The sequence below is a fragment of the Emydura macquarii genome, unplaced genomic scaffold, assembly GCF_026122565.2.
Source record: "Emydura macquarii macquarii isolate MOO-44397 ecotype Brisbane River unplaced genomic scaffold, CSIRO-AGI_Emac_v2 contig_705, whole genome shotgun sequence".
Taxonomy (NCBI): domain Eukaryota; kingdom Metazoa; phylum Chordata; order Testudines; family Chelidae; genus Emydura; species Emydura macquarii.
In genome coordinates, this window is record NW_027130842.1 from 12,586,829 (window position 1) to 12,605,194 (window position 18,366).

The 18,366-nt window shown below is 41.1% G+C and overlaps 1 protein-coding gene across 1 annotated transcript in view; it reads right to left on the bottom strand.

The window, feature by feature from the left end:
- SYNE1 (spectrin repeat containing nuclear envelope protein 1) overlaps nt 1–18,366 on the bottom strand; it is a 458,068-nt gene that overhangs the window by 127,412 nt on the left and 312,290 nt on the right. The window contains exons 90-95 of the mRNA XM_067542425.1: nt 16,372–16,566; nt 15,102–15,242; nt 9,427–9,594; nt 7,236–7,397; nt 4,785–4,979; nt 1,037–1,210 (exon numbers count right to left, since the gene is read on the bottom strand). Of these exons, the coding sequence (XP_067398526.1) occupies nt 1,037–1,210; nt 4,785–4,979; nt 7,236–7,397; nt 9,427–9,594; nt 15,102–15,242; nt 16,372–16,566 (1,035 nt within the window). The remainder of the gene's footprint in view (nt 1–1,036; nt 1,211–4,784; nt 4,980–7,235; nt 7,398–9,426; nt 9,595–15,101; nt 15,243–16,371; nt 16,567–18,366) is intronic.

The window sequence follows — 18,366 nt, forward strand, 5'->3', positions numbered from 1 at the left end:
GGGAGGGGGGCGGGGGGGCGCGCTCAGACCCAGATCTCCTCATATCACAATCATAATTCTTCCAAGCTGCTCCATCTTATTCTTCTGCCATTCAAAACAGCTACACCTAACACAGTGAATGCAACTTGAGTGTATGCAGATAATTCGCAGAGGCTATTGCCAGCTCCAGGGGGGACAGGTGTGTAGGAGTTTACCTTAACTCATTATTTCCTGGTTTTCTGAAGTTTGAGTTTTGCTGAACTCTGTGTTCTGGAAAGGCACAAGCTATCATTGGGCAACCTTAACTTTGCCTTAACAAAAGTTTTAGATATTCAGATTCTATTTTTTGTTGTAAAGGTATAAATCCCAAGGATCTCTGTGATGAGGATATCACCGTTTGTTAACATTACATTTAAATATGCCTTTTAAATGACTGCGCTTGATCACTCTTTGTGTAAGTATAGGGAGAGGCAGGGTTCCATAGCCCCTACACGCCTTAGGTCCCACTGTCCATCATTTACCCTCTCTTCTACCCCAGTTGGCAACACTTGAGGGGTGGCTGGAAAAGGGCCAGTGTCTCAGACAGCCACTAGATGTTTGGCTTTATCAGCTTAGTCTTTCAAAGTCTATTGCGCCTTCACAGGGTTTACCTCGTACCCCTCTTCCTGGAGCATACCGCTTTGCTGATAGCCAGGGCAGCTCCAGGAGCAGTGGGTCCCACAGCTGTCTCCTCCTCGGTTGGACCATTTATTATACTCAGTCTCTTGGGAGAGCAGCCTTCTTCCTGTTTACCACCCCTTGCTGTGATAAGTTTCCCCGTTTAAGCTCCTCCAAGCTGAACAAGCCTTGCAGGTGCACCTTGTTAGTGCAGCACAGGCCCAGAAGAGTGTGCTAGCCTCTTCTAGCCAGTATGAGGGCGTGTCCATTCACATAGCAACAAAGAATAGGTCTGATTCTGCTTTTCTAATTCCACAATGATCTCACTGAAGTCAATGGAACTATTCATGGAGTAAGGTATTACTCAGTGTATAGATTGCAGAACGGATTATTATTTTACCTGACAGTCAACCAGTTGAGCCTCCATGTCCATGGGTTCCTCAGAGGTCACCAAAGTGGTATCCAAAGTGGCTCTGGTATTGAATAGCCAGTGGTCAAGCTCTTCAGCTTCACAGCGATATCTCTGCAGGGCTTGCTCTTGTCGCTGTTCTTCTAGCTGCTCATTGAGTTTTTCCTAGTGGTACAATGTGGGCTGTTATTTGGGGTCTTTCTGGTAGAAATACAGTATAAAGCAGATAAGAGGTATCTTCAAGTGACAGTACAGTAGGATATGAGAAAGGCCATTTAGGCAGCCAGCATGTACAACCAAGTTTGAACCAATAACTTCTATATGCAATAAAACAAAATTACCATATTATCCCATCATTAATATTATTCTGTCTTTAAGATACATTCTCTGTTTGTCTCTCTCACACACCCAAATTCCGTATAGTACCTTCTCCAGCCATCACGTGCCCATTCTTCTTGCATAGCAACTGGAAAATCTTACAATAATGCTTCCACCTACAAAAACAGTTCTTTGACACCAGGAAATCTCTATTATAAAGGGGGTCAGGTTCTCAGCTGTTATGAATCGGTGCAGTTCCACTGAAGTCAATGGAGCTATGATGCTATACACTAACTGAGGATCTGGCCCAACATTTCCATGGCCCAGCCTGAGTTCATACTTCCTCCCTATAGGTATGAGCCAAAGCCCACTGAAGTTAGTGGGAATCCTTCCATTGGGCTATGGATCAGGTCCTATATGGGCTAGGTAAATACTAGACACAGCAGATGTGAAGGATCTGGGTGGTTTTCTGGATGTTTATCTTGTACATTTTATCTTGAAGATTAATTACAAAGCATGACAGTTCAAATAATTCTGCAGTTGGTTAAGTACCTCAGCCAGAGAATACTGAATTTAACACTATTCAAGTTCTGGTTTACTTGTTAGGTACTTCCACATGTGGAGTAACATGGACATCCATGCTCATGGCAGAAATCTGTATATCATACCACTCTAAAAAGAGTTCTGTATTTATATTCCTCTCTGATGTAGGCAAAGGTTGCATTCTGCACAAGAAGAAGAAAAAAATAGCAGAAGACGAGCAATAATACCCTACATTGGCTAAGCCTGTGAAATATTACATCATATCATATTGATGTTCTTCAGTAGGTACAAACTGGCAATAATGATTGGATTAATACTGGGGGATAAATTTGCTCTGTTACTCTATAAAATTCCAGGTTACTCTGGTATAATAGAGCAGTATTTGGTCTTACATTTATGTAAAATCAATCATAATAAGCACTGTCCTTTTTTTATTTATTTGCCATGTTCTCCTAAATACAATCAAGCAGTCATACATCCCAGTGTTACAGAATGCAAGCTATACAGTGTGAGGACCTCACTCTTGTTCCAGGCCCTTTATGTCACATAAAAGGGTCTTAAGAGCCCTGGTTCCGGCTGAGAGGATTTTCCCAGTGCAGGCACTGTGGAGACAACCAAAAGATTGCCTGCTAGGGACTCCTTTGCTAGTCCTGGGGGCACAGGAGGTGTGCTGGGGATGAAACTGTGGCTCTCAGCACTACTACCCACATGACAGCTTCCCCGGGCTAAATTGTGCTGGTGGTTCCATAGCAGACCAGGATTGGGAAGCCACATTAGCCTCCTCTCGCTCCCCCTGGGCTGTGAGTTCTGTGCTCTGCCTCTAAGTATATGTCTAGGCTGCAATCTGAGGGGTGACTGCAGCATGGGTAGAAACAGCAGCGAAGATGAGGCAAGATGGGCTAGAAACACGAGTATGTATCTAGGATCCAGGGCATGCTCGTGCAGTCCGTGCTGAAGCCCAGCCGCCACTCCTATGTTGCTATTTTTAGCCATGCTGGCTCAAGTAAAGATTGTGTATTTCTTTTGTGAGGGTGCTGCGATCACATCTACGACTGCGGTGTAGACATACCCAAAAACGCACAGCACAGAACCTAACCTTTGGTATTTAAAGCAATCTTATGTACATGACTGTAGCCAAATTCATAATGGGATTGCATGCTCTTACCTGCATAACTCTGCAAAATTTCTAAATGTAAGGAGTTAGTGAAAAACTAAAAACGCCTTTAAGGCCCCAAAGTAATTCTGTTAAAGTCAGTAGTCAGGAAAGTAGAAGGGCCCATCCTCCAGCTAACTAAAAAAAGCACGTACATAATTTATTGTAAGAATCAACATAAACGGAACAGCATCTGAATGCCATCTCTTTCAAACTGTTTTGTTCCTCAGCTTTCACTCCATCCCTTAACTTCCAGCTTGGTTAGAGGGACTCTTGTGTAAATATATGTAAAGACCTAGCTTTTAAAATAGTCCAGTATCATCTTAGATAATACTACCTCAGAATGCATGGCATTCACTTAACTTCTCCTAAGTTAAGTATAAGGAACACCTAGGGAACACTGCAAATACTGAAGTAATGTTACCTAAGGCAGATTAAAAAATTTTAGGCTTGACCACTGAACATGGTGTTTTGATGCTCTTTCTGGTTACTTATTCCCTGATATTAGGGAATGAATTGCCAAAAAAAATTAAACAGAGTTTGAGGAGTGTTTCCTTGGTGGAAGAAAAAGCGAGAAGAAAGCAAAACTGGGGTTCGTCCAATGTTCATTTAATTGGGAGTATTCAAGGATGAATGGCTAAGAATTCCTTAAAATGAGGTTCTGCTCTGAAAAGTGACTAAGAATGTTACCTTATTACACAACAGTTCTGCTTCCTCTTGGTATTCAAAATCATACCAACTTACATAATGGTAACGATTACAGTTTGCTGCTTTCAATTACAGAGTGAAATTTTCCCACCAGTTAACATGTGCAACTCCTTTGAAGACCCCACAAATCCTATAGGGCTGGGCACATGTAGCTAAGGGCCAAGCTTTTAAAGTCTGAACATTTTTTATTGCTGGTGGTGGCAGGTGAGTTGGAAACAGCATTGTTTGCCACTGATATTCTAGAGTCAAGTTTCAGCACCACCAGCTCGGAACTGGAAGTCACTGAGGAATGATACATTAGCTACATTATATTGCATTTTTTACAGAGCAACTTTTTCAGAACATAATTTAATGTGTGAGGAGTCAAAGATGAGGGTGTTTGTGGAAATTCTGCTTCAGTCACCTGAGAAGGCTTCTAAAAATAAAAGAAGAGAAACTGCCTGATACTTATGTTAATTCACAAAAAAGGCAGAAGGAATAAAGTTAGTGCTTTGATTACAGGATTGTTTAGGATTACAGGCACAGGAGGACAATGGCCTGAGATTAGAAGGATCCCTGTGTGTTGCTTTGGACAACAGGAGGGAAACAGAAATACCTAGGACTGTGATGATGGTGGGAACCAGGCTGGCGCGTTGGTAAATGGGATGATTGGTGCAAGAATGAAAAAAATGAAAATCAGACTCAAACTGAATTGAAAGATTAGGGACAATTACCTAATATAGAAGGGAAGGAGAAATAGAGGATCAGTCAGGATAGAAGCTGAGTGGACTGGGAGGGCAAGAGGAAAATAAAAGCAATTATCAACATGACAAAAACCCAGAGAAGAGTATGGTAGCACAAGGTCTCTCATGTGTAGCTTTTTACATGCACTGAAGTACACGTTATGATATCAGCCAAGTAAATGTTGCAGCAACTGAAGTCTTTCTTCCACAGAGTCCTTGTATAAAGGCAATTTTCAGAATCAATAATGTGGAGCAAGAAAGAAATTTTTTTTTTCCCCCCAAAGTTCTCTGGTACCTCTAACAGTTGTCGTTTTCCTGAAGCTTTCATTCGAATAGTGGCCATTCTCTCTGCTAGGACAGTAAGTGTGGACTGCAATGCCAACTGATCAGCAGCATCTGTGTCCAGTGATTCTGACACCAACTCCTCTGCTAATGATGTTTGAAGCTCACTGATTTCATCTTGTAACATCAGAATCTCATCCATCAAAGCCTATTCAAGGTGGGAGCAGAGAGACAAATTGGTTCTTATTGAGAAAAAAACATAAAGAAGCATATACTGGTATAAGAAACTAAAATGGAAGTGCTCCAAGTGAGTGCAAACCTGTTAAAGCATAACTCATTGCAATGCAGTTTATCACCTTTTACTCTTCAAGATCCAGGGGCTAGAAAGATTGGAGTTTTAATTTCTGTGCTCATTCAGAGATCATTACATCTACTAATTTAAATTTGGATTTCAATTTTAGAATTATTAGCAATCTGTAGGAACTTTTATAAACAAGCTTGAACTCCACAGCAAACATTTAAGGTTGCTCAAGCAGGTGTCTATAGCAGAAACAGAAGACAACCGTGTGAGTGAGTTATTTGAAATAGGGCTGTGAGAAGGGTCCGGCTAGAAAACTCAATTCACCTAAAATTATAGTGGGTTTTGTTTTTAAGGTGGAACTAAGAACATCCACCCAGATACATGAACATTCAGAAGGTGCCTCTTACTGCCAAGGGATTTCTTTCTACCATTGCTATCCTAGAACCCATCTTCCAAGCAAATCAATGGGGGATGTTGCCAACCCCTCTGAATGGATGCTTCAGGGTTTGTTCCAGGTAGTATATGCAAACTAGATCCAGAAGAGTTTGTTTGGCTCTAGTTACAGAGCCAAATTCTGGGCTCCTTAATTGCACAACATTCCCACTGAAGAGAAAGGTGACCTCTCAGATAGCTGGGTACTAATTCATGGATTGCTTTGAACAACAGAACCAGGGATTGTACTGAAACTGGTGTTTGACTGGAGTCACTGAGGTACTGGGAGCACTCATCTGCAGTTGCTGCTAAGCAGGCAGGCTGCCACATTCTGGATTAGTATTTTGTTAAGTCTAGTTTTAATTGTCTGAAGTGACAGAGCAATCAGTGTGCAGTTTGAATACTGCTCACTAACAGGACATGCTGGAAAAGTTTTCTATTACCATATATTATGCCTGAGAGTTCAATTTTCTATTATGTTATTTTTATCAGAGCCAGAAAACATATGCAGCCCAAAAAATGTATGGGGTCAGATGTTTTGCAATCTGGCTTCCCTTTTTGCATCCACATGTGCAATTTTGTTCCCACAATTATTTGGGAGTGCAAATTATGTAATTTAGATATTTTAGCAATTTGATAAACAGGCCCAGTCAGAGGGATGTCTAGATAGCAAGCTGCACGTACAATTACTTTGTGAGAATAAAAGGAGAGGATTAAGTTTGGACAGACTCATATTTTTTTCCATGTGATAAATAATTTTAGAAGGATCATTTGGACCCATTTTTAAATATAATGAATAGGTGGGTGGGGCATTGCATCTTCCTCCAGCAACATGAAGGGGTGGGACAAATGCTTCCTCTCTGACAAAATTTTTCCTTCACCCATTTGTGGGCTCAAATATCTCTAGGTGGCACAGACCACCCAGATTTCTGTGGAATAAAAGGTTTCCAGATTTTAACTTGAAGCTTTAAACAGCTGATAAAATGAGTAAAAAATAAATATTGGTATAACCCATTGCTCTGACTACAATGGCAGACACCTGTATAGTAAAGTTGTATATGTTAAGGAAAAAATCCTACTCTGAAATCAACATGGTAGATTTCTGCTATTTCAGCTCTCCTATTTTGCTTTCCCTATGTGCTCTTATCACTTATGTCAATGTTAGAAATATGCACCCAGGAAGATCTGCTGTGGGGATAAAAGAACAAAATGTTGCCCAATGATTATTATACACTCTGATTATTTCTAGCCTCATTTCCTAAGATAACCTTCAACTGTGCTTATAACAAGCCAAAGATCAGAATAAAACTGATTAAAATGCACCAAAACTAATTACAGTCTTCTCTTCTCTTAATTGGCAAATGTAAACATTGTGAATGGCCAAATGCTGTGCTGATTGACATGCTGTGCGGCTCCAGTGAATTCAGAGGCCTTTACATGAGGCGTTAATTAGCACAGAATATGGCCCATAAATTTTTGCTGAAAACATTGCCTAGGGTAAAATGTCTAACCCCTCTCTCGCTTTTTGAGACACTTCGTAAATCTTGTCCCATCTCCATAAAAGTGGGGAGTTCAGAAGGAGGCGGAGCAGCCTGTAGGGAGCTCTTTCCTAATAAAGAATTTACATTTTAGACAAAGTTTCAATCAGCCTACATGTTTTTGTGAGGTATTCTTTAAGTAATAATACAGCCATCTAATTAAACAAAAGCTGTAGCTAGTTAGTTTTTTTACCTGATGTGCAGCCATCTGGCTCTCTGGGCTCTTGCCAGGTTCCAGACTTTCATTCAGCTTCACCTCAGTGGTCTCCATTTTTGTGGATATGGACTGGAGTGAGTCTTGATATTTCTGCTGGCGTTCAAGAGCTTCATAGAGGGTGCGTTGCTTTTCACTGATCTAAAGAAAGAAAGAAAGCTGTAAACAGATATTCTGTCTCCTGAAATAAGTTTTGCTCATTCCTCTCCTCTCCCTCCTACAACCATGGTTTTAATGGGACTCTAAGCCAAGAGCTTGGTCTGCAATTCCAGTTTTTAAGAATATAAATTATATAGCAAAACAGTCATATTAAGGATGTTTTTTTGCTTTAGTCATTGTTGGCCAAATTCTAGGTTCTGTGCCTAACCCCCCTTATTTTAATAAAAGGGTGAAAACTAAGCACATTTCTCCTGCCACATTCTGGGCTGTATGTACGCAAACATGCCATGTGCAAAAATTGCTACAGGCATGGCTCCACATTCCACATAATAGCTACTCTGTCTCTAGCAAGAATTAGAATTAATACCATGTAAATGAACCTTCGGGTAAAAAGGTGTATAGGCTGGGCTGTTCGTATATATTACTGGAAAACTGGGCTTCACTGGTGTACATAAATGTGTCAGGTTGATCCAGTACTTCTCAAAATACATCTACATTGCAATAAGAGGTGTGACTGCATACTCACACTAGCTTGAATCCAGCTAGCATGGCTAAACACAGCAGTGAAGAACCGGCAGTGTAGGCTTTAGTGTGGGCTGTACAAACCTGCCTGGAACCCTGGGTATGTACTCATTTTCCTTGCTTGTGACCGAGTCCATGCTGCTGTGTGCTCACTGCTATATTTAGCTGCGCTAACTGGATCAAAGCTAGCCTGGGTATGCCATCATGAACTGCAATCATACCTCTGAATGCAGTGTAGACATTCTCAGAAACAGGATCCCCAGGGCTTTCTCTGCCACCCAGTAGATCATGTGTGAATTTTTGTGCAGGGTTATTTCAATTCATGGTTGGAATAAAGTCCTTGTGGACTTAGAATAGACTGAAAGAAATTTTTTTTGCTTCGCAACCATAAAATGTCACTTTGGATGGCACATGCCCATCTTTAATCAAGCCTCCTTTGGAACTGTACACCTTTAGTCACAGAACTACCACAGGACAATTGGGGCACTAATGACAATTAGTGTGTTTCTGGAGGAAGATATCATTATTTAGGACTTTCTCACATTTTTAAGCTTACAAATGGCCCTATTTCTCAACAGAAGGGCAAGTAAGTGGGGAAAACGGCAGAATATATACCAATTGCGACTAATGTACACACACACACACACACACACACACACACACCCACCCACCCCAAAAGTGCAAGGAAGTAGGGAAAATGGTAGAATGTCCAGCAAAAATAAAGATAACATTGAACCTGGATTCGGCACTGTTGTTGATTGAACCAGAGTCTCCACAAATCTCTCCTTAAAAAACTCATCTTTGCCATGATGCCTACAAAACACTTGAAAATGGGCTGACAGCTAGTACGCTGCAACCACTGCCTATCACATCAAGCATAATCATCTCACTTTTACCATATGCTCCCCTGACAATCTGCTGTGTTCATCCATAGTCTCTCAGACTTAGAGTGTCAGTTCTTTGGGGTAAGAGTTTATCTTTGCATTACATGCATGTACACCACCTAGCACAATGGGACCCTGATTCCTAATTAGGGTGTCTACATGCTACTGAAATATAAATAAATAAATAAGTCCCAAAGGAGGTAATGTAGAGAGTAGGGCTTTCCCATACGTACTCCCTGCTTAGCTCTACAGCGCAGAAACTGAGTCCCCTCCCAGGATAAGCCTCTATTGTTCAGAGACCTATTTCCACATCACTAGCAAATCAGAAGTATCTATGCAAATCATGGCCTTGTGCATTCTCTGTCAGTCCATCACCCTCATTCACTCTGGCCGCAGCCTGCCTTCATCCTTTACACACAGCATGGTATAATATCAGTGGAATTGGCTGTTCTTGTTGTCACATGATTGCTAGCATTTAGGCCAAAAAGTGTTGAGGAGTATTATATAGAGATGCACTTCCAAGTTAAGCAAGCTGTTTGCATTTTATTCCTAACCAACTGACATAAGACAGATCAGTTTTGATACCTCTACATTAAAGGACTTACCACATTCTTCAGTGTTTCCCAAGAACGCTGCAAATCATCCAGTTTGGCACTGGCAGCTGTCTCTAAGCCTGGCTCATAAAACTCCTGAGTGGATGATGTACTGGGCTGAATCTTGGCAGCTTCTGTCTGCAACTGTTCAGCAGATAAGGCTTGGTAATAAGCAATGTCCTATGAGCATGAAGACAACATTGCACTTTCAAAACAAAAGATACATCACCTTACTGTAATTATATTCCCTTAATTACTACTCTACAGTATAAATCCATGGACACCCAAGACCATGATTTGTCATATTTTTTCTTTTTGAAAAAACCAACATGCGAACATTTAAATATGGTGCACACTGGTTTAAGTAAAACTAGAGACATATGATTTGGAGCTGTACCATGATGGAAAAGAGGATTTGGGAGAGAATATGAAGCTAAAGGCCAGGAAGGCAAGTTGAGTCTGAACAGAAGGGGAAAGGTCAGGGCTGGAGAGCTAAAATTGGGAATCAAAAGCATAGAGATGGCAGCCAAAACTATGAGTGTGGATGAGATCACTCAGAAATAAGGGGTAGAGGCAGTAAAGGAGGTGGCAAAGAACATAGCTCCAAGGGAGTCCAAAAGAGAGAGGGAAGTGGAAGAGGAGCCATCAAAGAGTGTTAGGGAGATAGGAAGAGAACCAGTCAAACACAGAATCATGACAACTCAGGGAAGAGAGGTTTGAGGTTGCTGATATGGTCAACTGCTTCAAAGACAATGGAGGACAAGCCCCAAAGTGCAAAGAAATCGCTAATGTCTCATCAGAATTGTTTGGAGTTAGGTGCAGAAATCCCCTGCTCTTTCAGAGAAGAAAAGAGTCAGATACATAGCTACAGAGATAAGATATAGAATATTTATTCTTAAGGTCAGGGAAGTGACCATGATATGCAAAGGCTAGTTGAAACAGACACAATTTACTAAAATTAGAGACAGTAGGCACAGGTCCGCTCCCACTCATCAATGAGATGAATTCCATTGCCTTCAATGGAATCAGGCTGGAACTACTGTCAAGTATTGGCAGATTAGGCCCAGAGGTAGTGTTTGTATAAAACACGTCGAACAGAACTTAAAAAGAAAAGACATTTTCTCATGAGTTCAAAAAACAATTTCAATGAAAAAGACCCTCCTGCAGTGGTTGCAATCCAGACACCTGCACATCATGTGAGCACATCCTTTCCTACATTTTGGAAGCTGAGCCTCCCCTCATTCTCCCACTTCCTCAGCTCAGGAAATTGAAACGAATCACACTTCCCCTGCAGTCCCGTTATGTATTATTAAATGTCAACCCACCACAATTGTAACATTGGCCATAGTTCCCCCCAGGTAGTCCTTTGTGCTCTAAGGGGTATGCATCATACTTTGAGAAATACTGTGCTAGTACATGCAAAGCAGACAGCAAAACTGGCTATGAACAACTGTGAAAATGATAGGTCAGTGTCTGAGCTGAGAGGTTCAAAAAAGCCAAACAAACAATGAGCAGAAGTAGGGGAAATAAAAGTGATGCCTTTAAAAAAATTATTTCACTTTTTATAACCTAGGATGTCACCAACAACACTGGTAAAGAGTTCCTTTGAATTAGAAGGGGTCTAACCCTGTATTCCCTAACCAGGCAAAATTCCCATTGAATTCAGCGGGAGTTTTGACTGAGTTTGGAAGAAAGGGCTACAGGATATGGTCCATTACTTTTAACCTGACATCTCCTGTAAAACAGTTAGGGATTGATTTTGATCTCATTTATTATACACCAGTTCAACAATAGTGTAATTTACTGATTACTTTATTGGTATTGACTTCAGTGGAGTTACTCCTGATTTATATCCGTATAACCTGAACCAAGGTTCAGGTCCATTATTTCACATCATATCTTTTTTGAATGGCTAGTTCTTAGTCCTTCAGAGAGCTCCAGATTGATAGACTCCTCAGGGAGCCCCACCTGAATTCAATGGGATTTCACTCAGGCGCAAAGATCTGCCCCTGCAGAGCTCCTGGGGGGATCAAAGTCTTAGGTTTCAAAGCAGCAGCTTAATAAATAAGCTTGAGAAGTAATTTAAAAGCGAATATGGAGCCATGCTGTGTCTTCTATTTGTAATCATTTGGGGAATTCAGTTGAATTCAACTGGAAATTGTGCTTAAATATGGATGGAACATAGCCATGGTATTATGTATTTTTAATTGTGTAATATTTATTGGTAATGATTTTATTAATTAAGTGATAAAATTGTGTTTCTTATTTTTGAATGTGTAGTTTATAGATAGTAATAAGTATATTATACATAAGCATAGTATAGAAATGTCTGAATTTAGAAATAAGGGCCTGAAATTAGTGTTGTATCTCAGGAAGGCAACAGCTCCTTGTTGCCAAAGGACATTTCTATTTATTTGTACACATGGCATAAATGAGTTAGACTTATTCCATTTTTGAAAATACAGTTTAATATCATGGAATATTGTAGAAGAGTTTAAAAGGTCTTCCTCCTTTACCATATAAGAATTTGGAATACCTTCCCATCAGTTAGTAATGAATGCATTACTGGCTCACATATTACAAAACTCAAGCTGAAACTTGGCATGCAAGATTTTCACATGGGAACAATTTAGTTTGGAATCTAAAACAAATGGTTTAGCCCTTTCCTGAATTACTGATGAGAAAATAAAGAAATAAGTAAAAATAGACCTTTGTGGTTTCCTAAGTTTGAAACTTGTTTTATTATTTATTTAAAATTGCACATTTCCCAAATTTTGGCTTGTTATATGGACAAATGGCTGTAGGAGTTTTGAAAATACAAAGCTCAATTGTTTCATTTGGTAAATATTAGCCTTTCTACAACTTTCTATTATGAATTTGGCATGTTTTAGTGGTAGCTACAATGATGCAACTGAACATATTGGCCATCAGAGACTACATACTCTATGGCTGGAAATGCTCCTAGGTAACTCAATGACGAGCTGAAAAATAGTCTTTTGTTTTAGCTGGGCCTTGATTCTGCAGTCATCATCGGCCTTGAGTAAGTATGGCAAGACTGGGCCATTAGATCATAAATTTTGGGGGCAGGAATTTCTTCAAATTTATTTATCATTCAAAGATATTAGACATTTTCTTCCAAAAAGTTTTTGCTGTATGGATTGTGAAGAAATTTGCTGCTAGTATATTACACTTAATAATCTAAATTTATTCATTGTTGATTAGTTGTTACTGGCCAGATTATTCCTGAAGAAATTCTGCATCAAAAAATCAAAATATACATACATTTTAAAATTCTGTATATTTTATTTGTCAAAATAACACCATACAATCACCACTTTCAATTACTGTGGTAATTTATTTCAAAATACCTGTCAGCAAGTATGTCTGTAACAAAACAAAAAAGATTCAAGAAATGTTTTTAACAAATAGATTCTTTTCTAGGCATATTAGCACATCAATATGGCTCCACAGTGAGCAAGAGAGACAGTGTCTCGTTTCCATGCCCAGTCCTGAACCCCAATCCAGGTGTGGGGCAAGGAGGTTTAGCCTGGCAGGATCCAAGTGGGGGGATTCAGAGGTGGGGTGAGAGGGCTCTGTGTGGGGCAAACTGGGTGTGGGCAGCTCAGTGGGGAGTCCAGATGTGATCTGGATGCCCAGGGGCTCATTGGTAAAGTTTTGTGTGCAGGGGGAAGGGGACTTTGCGGGGGACCCAGGTAAAGACGGTTGGGGCTCAGCATGGGGGGATAGGTGTGTGGGGGGTGGGTGGGAATGAGGCTTAGCAGGGTCTGGGTGCAGGGGGCTAGAGAAGGGGGCTCTGGAGACTGGGGGAGCGGGGCTTGGCAGGGTGGGGGTTTGGATTCAGTTGGTTGGGGCTCAGTGGGGTGGGGGTTTGACTGCTCAGCAGGGGGTGGTCTGGGTGTGTGTGGGGTCCAGATGCAGAGGTTGTGGCTTGGCAGCACGGGTCTGGGTATGTGGGGGGAGGAGGGGTCCGGATGCACGAGGTTTGGGCAGATTGGGGGGGGGGGGGGCAAAACTCCAAACAGTGAGTGACTCCTTCCTTTGCAGCTGGGGACTGATGGCAGCAGGAAGCAGGGTGAAGGGAGTGGGGAGGGATGGAGCTTCCTGCAGCTGGGGGAGATTCCCCGGGGTAGGTCTGGCCCAGCGAGCAACCCATGCAGGGGAAAAGCAAGTTCTTCCTTCCTCCCGCCAAAGCCCAGCTGGGACTAGCAGCTGGAGCCTGGCACACGACAGGAGCCACAAGCAGGGAGTCCCCAGCCCTGCTCCTCCCTGTCTCCGGGCACACCGCAATAGCAAGTGAGAGGGACAAAGAGAACCCAGCCCCGCCCACAAGGTGGTAATTGATGTCTCCCCGCACTGCTCCCAATGACCAAACCAGATGCCTTCTCTCTCCCCTCCCGCCACTGCCCAGAAAGGGTGTGTGAATCAGTTTTTCTGCAGGGATAAGTAAAATTTGCGGGGGACATTAATTCTGCGTTTGCATAGTGGTGCAGAATTTCCCCAGGAGTACCAGATATGTGCCTCTGAAACATTCTAGTAAATATGCTAGAAAAACTAAATTCTTCAAATGTTTGCAGAAAGTTTTCATAATACAGGGCATAAGCATAGCTGAGCCAAAGCCACTTAAAAAAAAAAACTTAATTCTTGACTTTGCAGCCACACTCATATTGGGTAATACTTTACTCCACAAGTAGTCATTATATTTTCTCTCCTGCAAGGGAGATGAAATCTGTCTGGCCCCCATTACTATAGTCTCAGAATCTTTTAATGCATTAATCCTCACAATGCCCCGTGACATAGGGAAGTACTATCCCCATTTAACAGATGAGTAATAAAGTTACTACCTGACTTGCCCAGCATCACACAGGAAGTCTTTGGTGGAGCAGGGACTTTAATCCAAATCTTCTAAGTCCCAGGCTAGTGACCTAACCATTAGACCCTCCTTCCTATCTGCATGGCCTTGACAGCTGACTGTATTTCTGAGACTTTCTATTCTAATGATGGTTCCAAAATGAAGGACTTACTGTTAAAGATAAAGAAGAACAGAGAGGGAAAAGTGCCTGGGGTTTGTACTGTTATAATTGAAAACAGAATTTGGCCCAAAGTGTAGAATGAACACAATCCCCCACAAAATAGATCACAGTTGATATCTGAATACCTGAACCAAAGAAAACATTAAACTATGGCATCATTTGGACAATGACACAAGACAGACAAACACGATGTAATGTTGTTTCATCACACGACATACAAAATTGTGCTCCCTCAGGATGCAGGATGCCATCCTTTGTACTATTTTGAAAACAAAACCCTGATACAAATGCAAGAGAGACATCGATGAATTAGAAAGACTGTGTAATGCTCACTCAAAATTTGTTTAAAAAGTAACTAACTTATTGGGTCAGTTTTTGCCAGTGACAAAGGGTACCAAATTGATATGCTTTAAGCTTCTTGCGCTGTATTTGTATCTTTTATGTATTAGGAAGCCAGGTCCTGATTATGCTTGATTACGATTCTCCAATCACGGGATGGGACCCTGAAGTTGTGTGCCCAACATTTAAATAAAATGAGCCCAAATTTTCTAAAAAGGTATCAACCGCAGAATACAGAGAATGGGACCATGCATCTTACCAGAGATCATAGCTGAATGAATGCAAAGTGACAGGTACCTGGTTAACAGAAGCATCTGTATTAGCCACAGGTGAAGGAGAGCGACAGGCAGGTGGAGAAGAAATTTCACTGTTGGTTCCCTCCTCCCCAGACTCCTCAGTGACAGGTGAGAGTAGTGTGTGACAGCGACCAGCAGTCATCTGTCACAGAAAATGCAACCCCAAAGGACAGGAAGAAGATCAATCAATCACCATAGCAAGCATTTGGATTAGATGTAGACCAAAACAAGAAAATTAACACAATGTTGGAATTACCAAGACACAATTTAAGGACTGCTGCTTTCTCCATGTCCCTTAGAGTTGCTATTTTAACAGTTCAGGAAAGCGATAGACAAGCAGTGATATTTACTGCTGATATTTTGGGGCTGAGATATTGGCCATCTTCTGTACTACTAGGGAATTTTAAAAGTTTCTATAGCCAACACATCAAAAATAAGTAACAGGGTGGCCAAATGTCACCTGGTACAACACACAATACAACGTTAGGAGAAGTTACTGAAAGTTACAGATAGCTGGAACTACTGCTCTCAATACTTTACCATTCAGGCCTAGTTAAAAATTAAATGCTGCAGAACAAAACTGGATCCAGATTTTTAAAAATACAACATATTATAGTAGTAACGTCTCAGTTTTGCTTTTCTAAGGTTTTAATACAGGGATAAATCTTGAAATCCTCACTCCATTTTTACTGAGCCCTTCCTCACAGATAGAACTCCCACCGACGTTGGGGGAGTTACATTTGCATACGGACTGAGCAAAATCAAGTAAGAACTCCAGCATTTATTCAACCTTTATGTGCGCTAGGATATTGTCATAATGATGTCAATTACTGCAGGGTAGTTAATCAAAAATGTTTTACAAAACAATCTGGGGTATATAAAGAAAGCATGCTGTAGAATACAATTTATACCTCTCCCTTTTTTGTCATTCAGTTCAGTGCTTTTTCAATGTTTGTTGTGTTATATTGAGAAAACAGCTCAACACTCATGCTGAAAGGTAAGAGTGAGCTTTAAATATTATTTTCCTTTTAACAGACTGATTTCTGTTATCCTCATAAACAACTTCATTTCTTATCTGTTGGCTTAGAAAGCTGATGTGACACAAATACGCTAAAAAGAAGTTGTAGTTCATTCTAATCTGCAACACCAAAACATGACAGTAAAGCAAAGCACACAATGTGCATTGTGACAATTGGCTGTGTTGTAGCGTTAGAACTGTACAAAAGAGAGCAGAACCTAATAAACAGTAATGATACCAATTCAGTTCTTACCATAACCACAGAGGGATGAGCTGAGTGTGTTGGGAGGAGTTCTGAGTCCAGTTCCTCCATTCCTTCTGAAAGCCCTTCCACTTCTGTCACTGTCAGTAGCATAGTGGCATGTTTAGCTTTCATTGTTAGCATTTTGCACTTGGAATTCAAAGACGCTATTTGCTCCTGGTATCCTTTAATCTTCTGCGCCAGCTCCTGAGGAAACATTTTTTATTCAATGGGTCTCATGCAGGATATAAAGGCCACAAAACTAACTAGCAGCAATTCAGCTTCCGTTAAGTAGGCAGGCTATGTCTCAGGTCAGCCAATAAAAATCACAGCTCTGTGTCTCAAGCCCCGACATCAGCAACAGCACAAGCTGAAAGGCAGGATGTTGATTGTGGAAGAAAACAAGTCAGGCAGCATCTCACTGCACAGCTAAACCACAAAGGAGCAAGCTATGCTGTGAAACCGGAAAAGCTCTGTGAAAGCCACATCTCTGTTTGATACTGACAGAAGTCACACTCACATACAATTCCTAATCTGCAGCAAATTCTATACACTTTATCTTAAAACAGAGGCAAGGAAAAGCTCTCTTTTTTCTCCTGTTCCTAAAACAAGATGAAAATCTCCAGATGGTGCATACCATGGAAATGAGGTCATGTGATGACGAACTGTTTAAAAAAAATGCAACACTCAGCTCTCACCAATCTGAACACAATGAGCAGCAGAAAGAGCTACTCAGTGGTTTAGTAAGATAAATACATGTTAGATCACTCCTATTTATAACACATGTGTTTGCATGGAGGTTGGAGTGGATATAGTTTATCGCCTATGTGTATTTTCACAGATTTTTTTTCCCTAATTGTTTTTGTTTTGCTTATGTCCTCAGTCAAAATCCTAACTGGACAGTTATGTCCCTATATTAACATGAGTTGGGGGAATTTGGTTGAAGACAAGATTGACAAAAAGCCATTGTTTACTTATGACTGTGCAGTAGTCTGTGTGAAATCAATCCAATTCCCAACACTGCAAAAACACACCATCACACCTCTGATGGTAGTGACAGCAGACGGACACACAACCGAATGGGCCTATAAAATGAATGACCCTTTCGCTCATAGGATTGCTCCTGAGAAACAGGAGCATGTTTAGTGTTGTCAGTTCATCAATTTTCAGAGCACCAAATTCATATTTAAAAAACAAACACAAAAAACAAATCCCCCCCCCAAGATCAGTGGGAAAGTTGACTGTTCTGCTAGATATTATTTCTGTCTCCCTGGAGACAGGGACAACTCTCATCATAGGCAAACTAAGCAGGTGCCTACAACAGCAGGAATGGCCAGGCCAAATCTGAATGGCACTGAATGATCAGGTCGCAATGCCACTCCCTCAAATTTGGTCTGTCCAGCACCCCGTCATGGAAGTGCAGCTGGGCCAAACCCGAGTGAGAGATGCTGTTACCTGGAGCTGACATCTTCCCCCCCACTAACCATCAGAAACCTCCACAAAAGACTGACGCCTCCATCTCCCTCGCCCCCCCACCCAGCTGAGAACCTCTGTTCTAGAGGGTAGGATGGGGGGTGGCACTGTGAAGGTTTGCCTATGGCATAGATTATCTTGAGATGCCTCTGCCTGGAAATACAGCAACATATTGATTTACAAAGTGAAAACTATATTTGCAGAGTTACTGCTGCTACACCAGCAACCATCGTGTTTATTCTTTCAAATGGATATTTGTATTTTACTTTTACATCTGTTTACATTTTTTTCTAATGCCAGCTCCCAAATCAAAAAGACAGGAGAAATGATAATTTATTTATGAAGTACGAGTGCCAGTACCTTTAATATTTCAGAACTAAGTAGTGCAGAGGAAATCTATTCCCTTTACTTCTTCTGATGCCCAAGAGATCCTTCCCTTCAACACTACTTGCTCTGTGCATATGAGCAGCAATTAAACATTAAACAGCTGCCGCAAAGCCTAACAGGTAAAATATTCAGTAATTAACGTATATT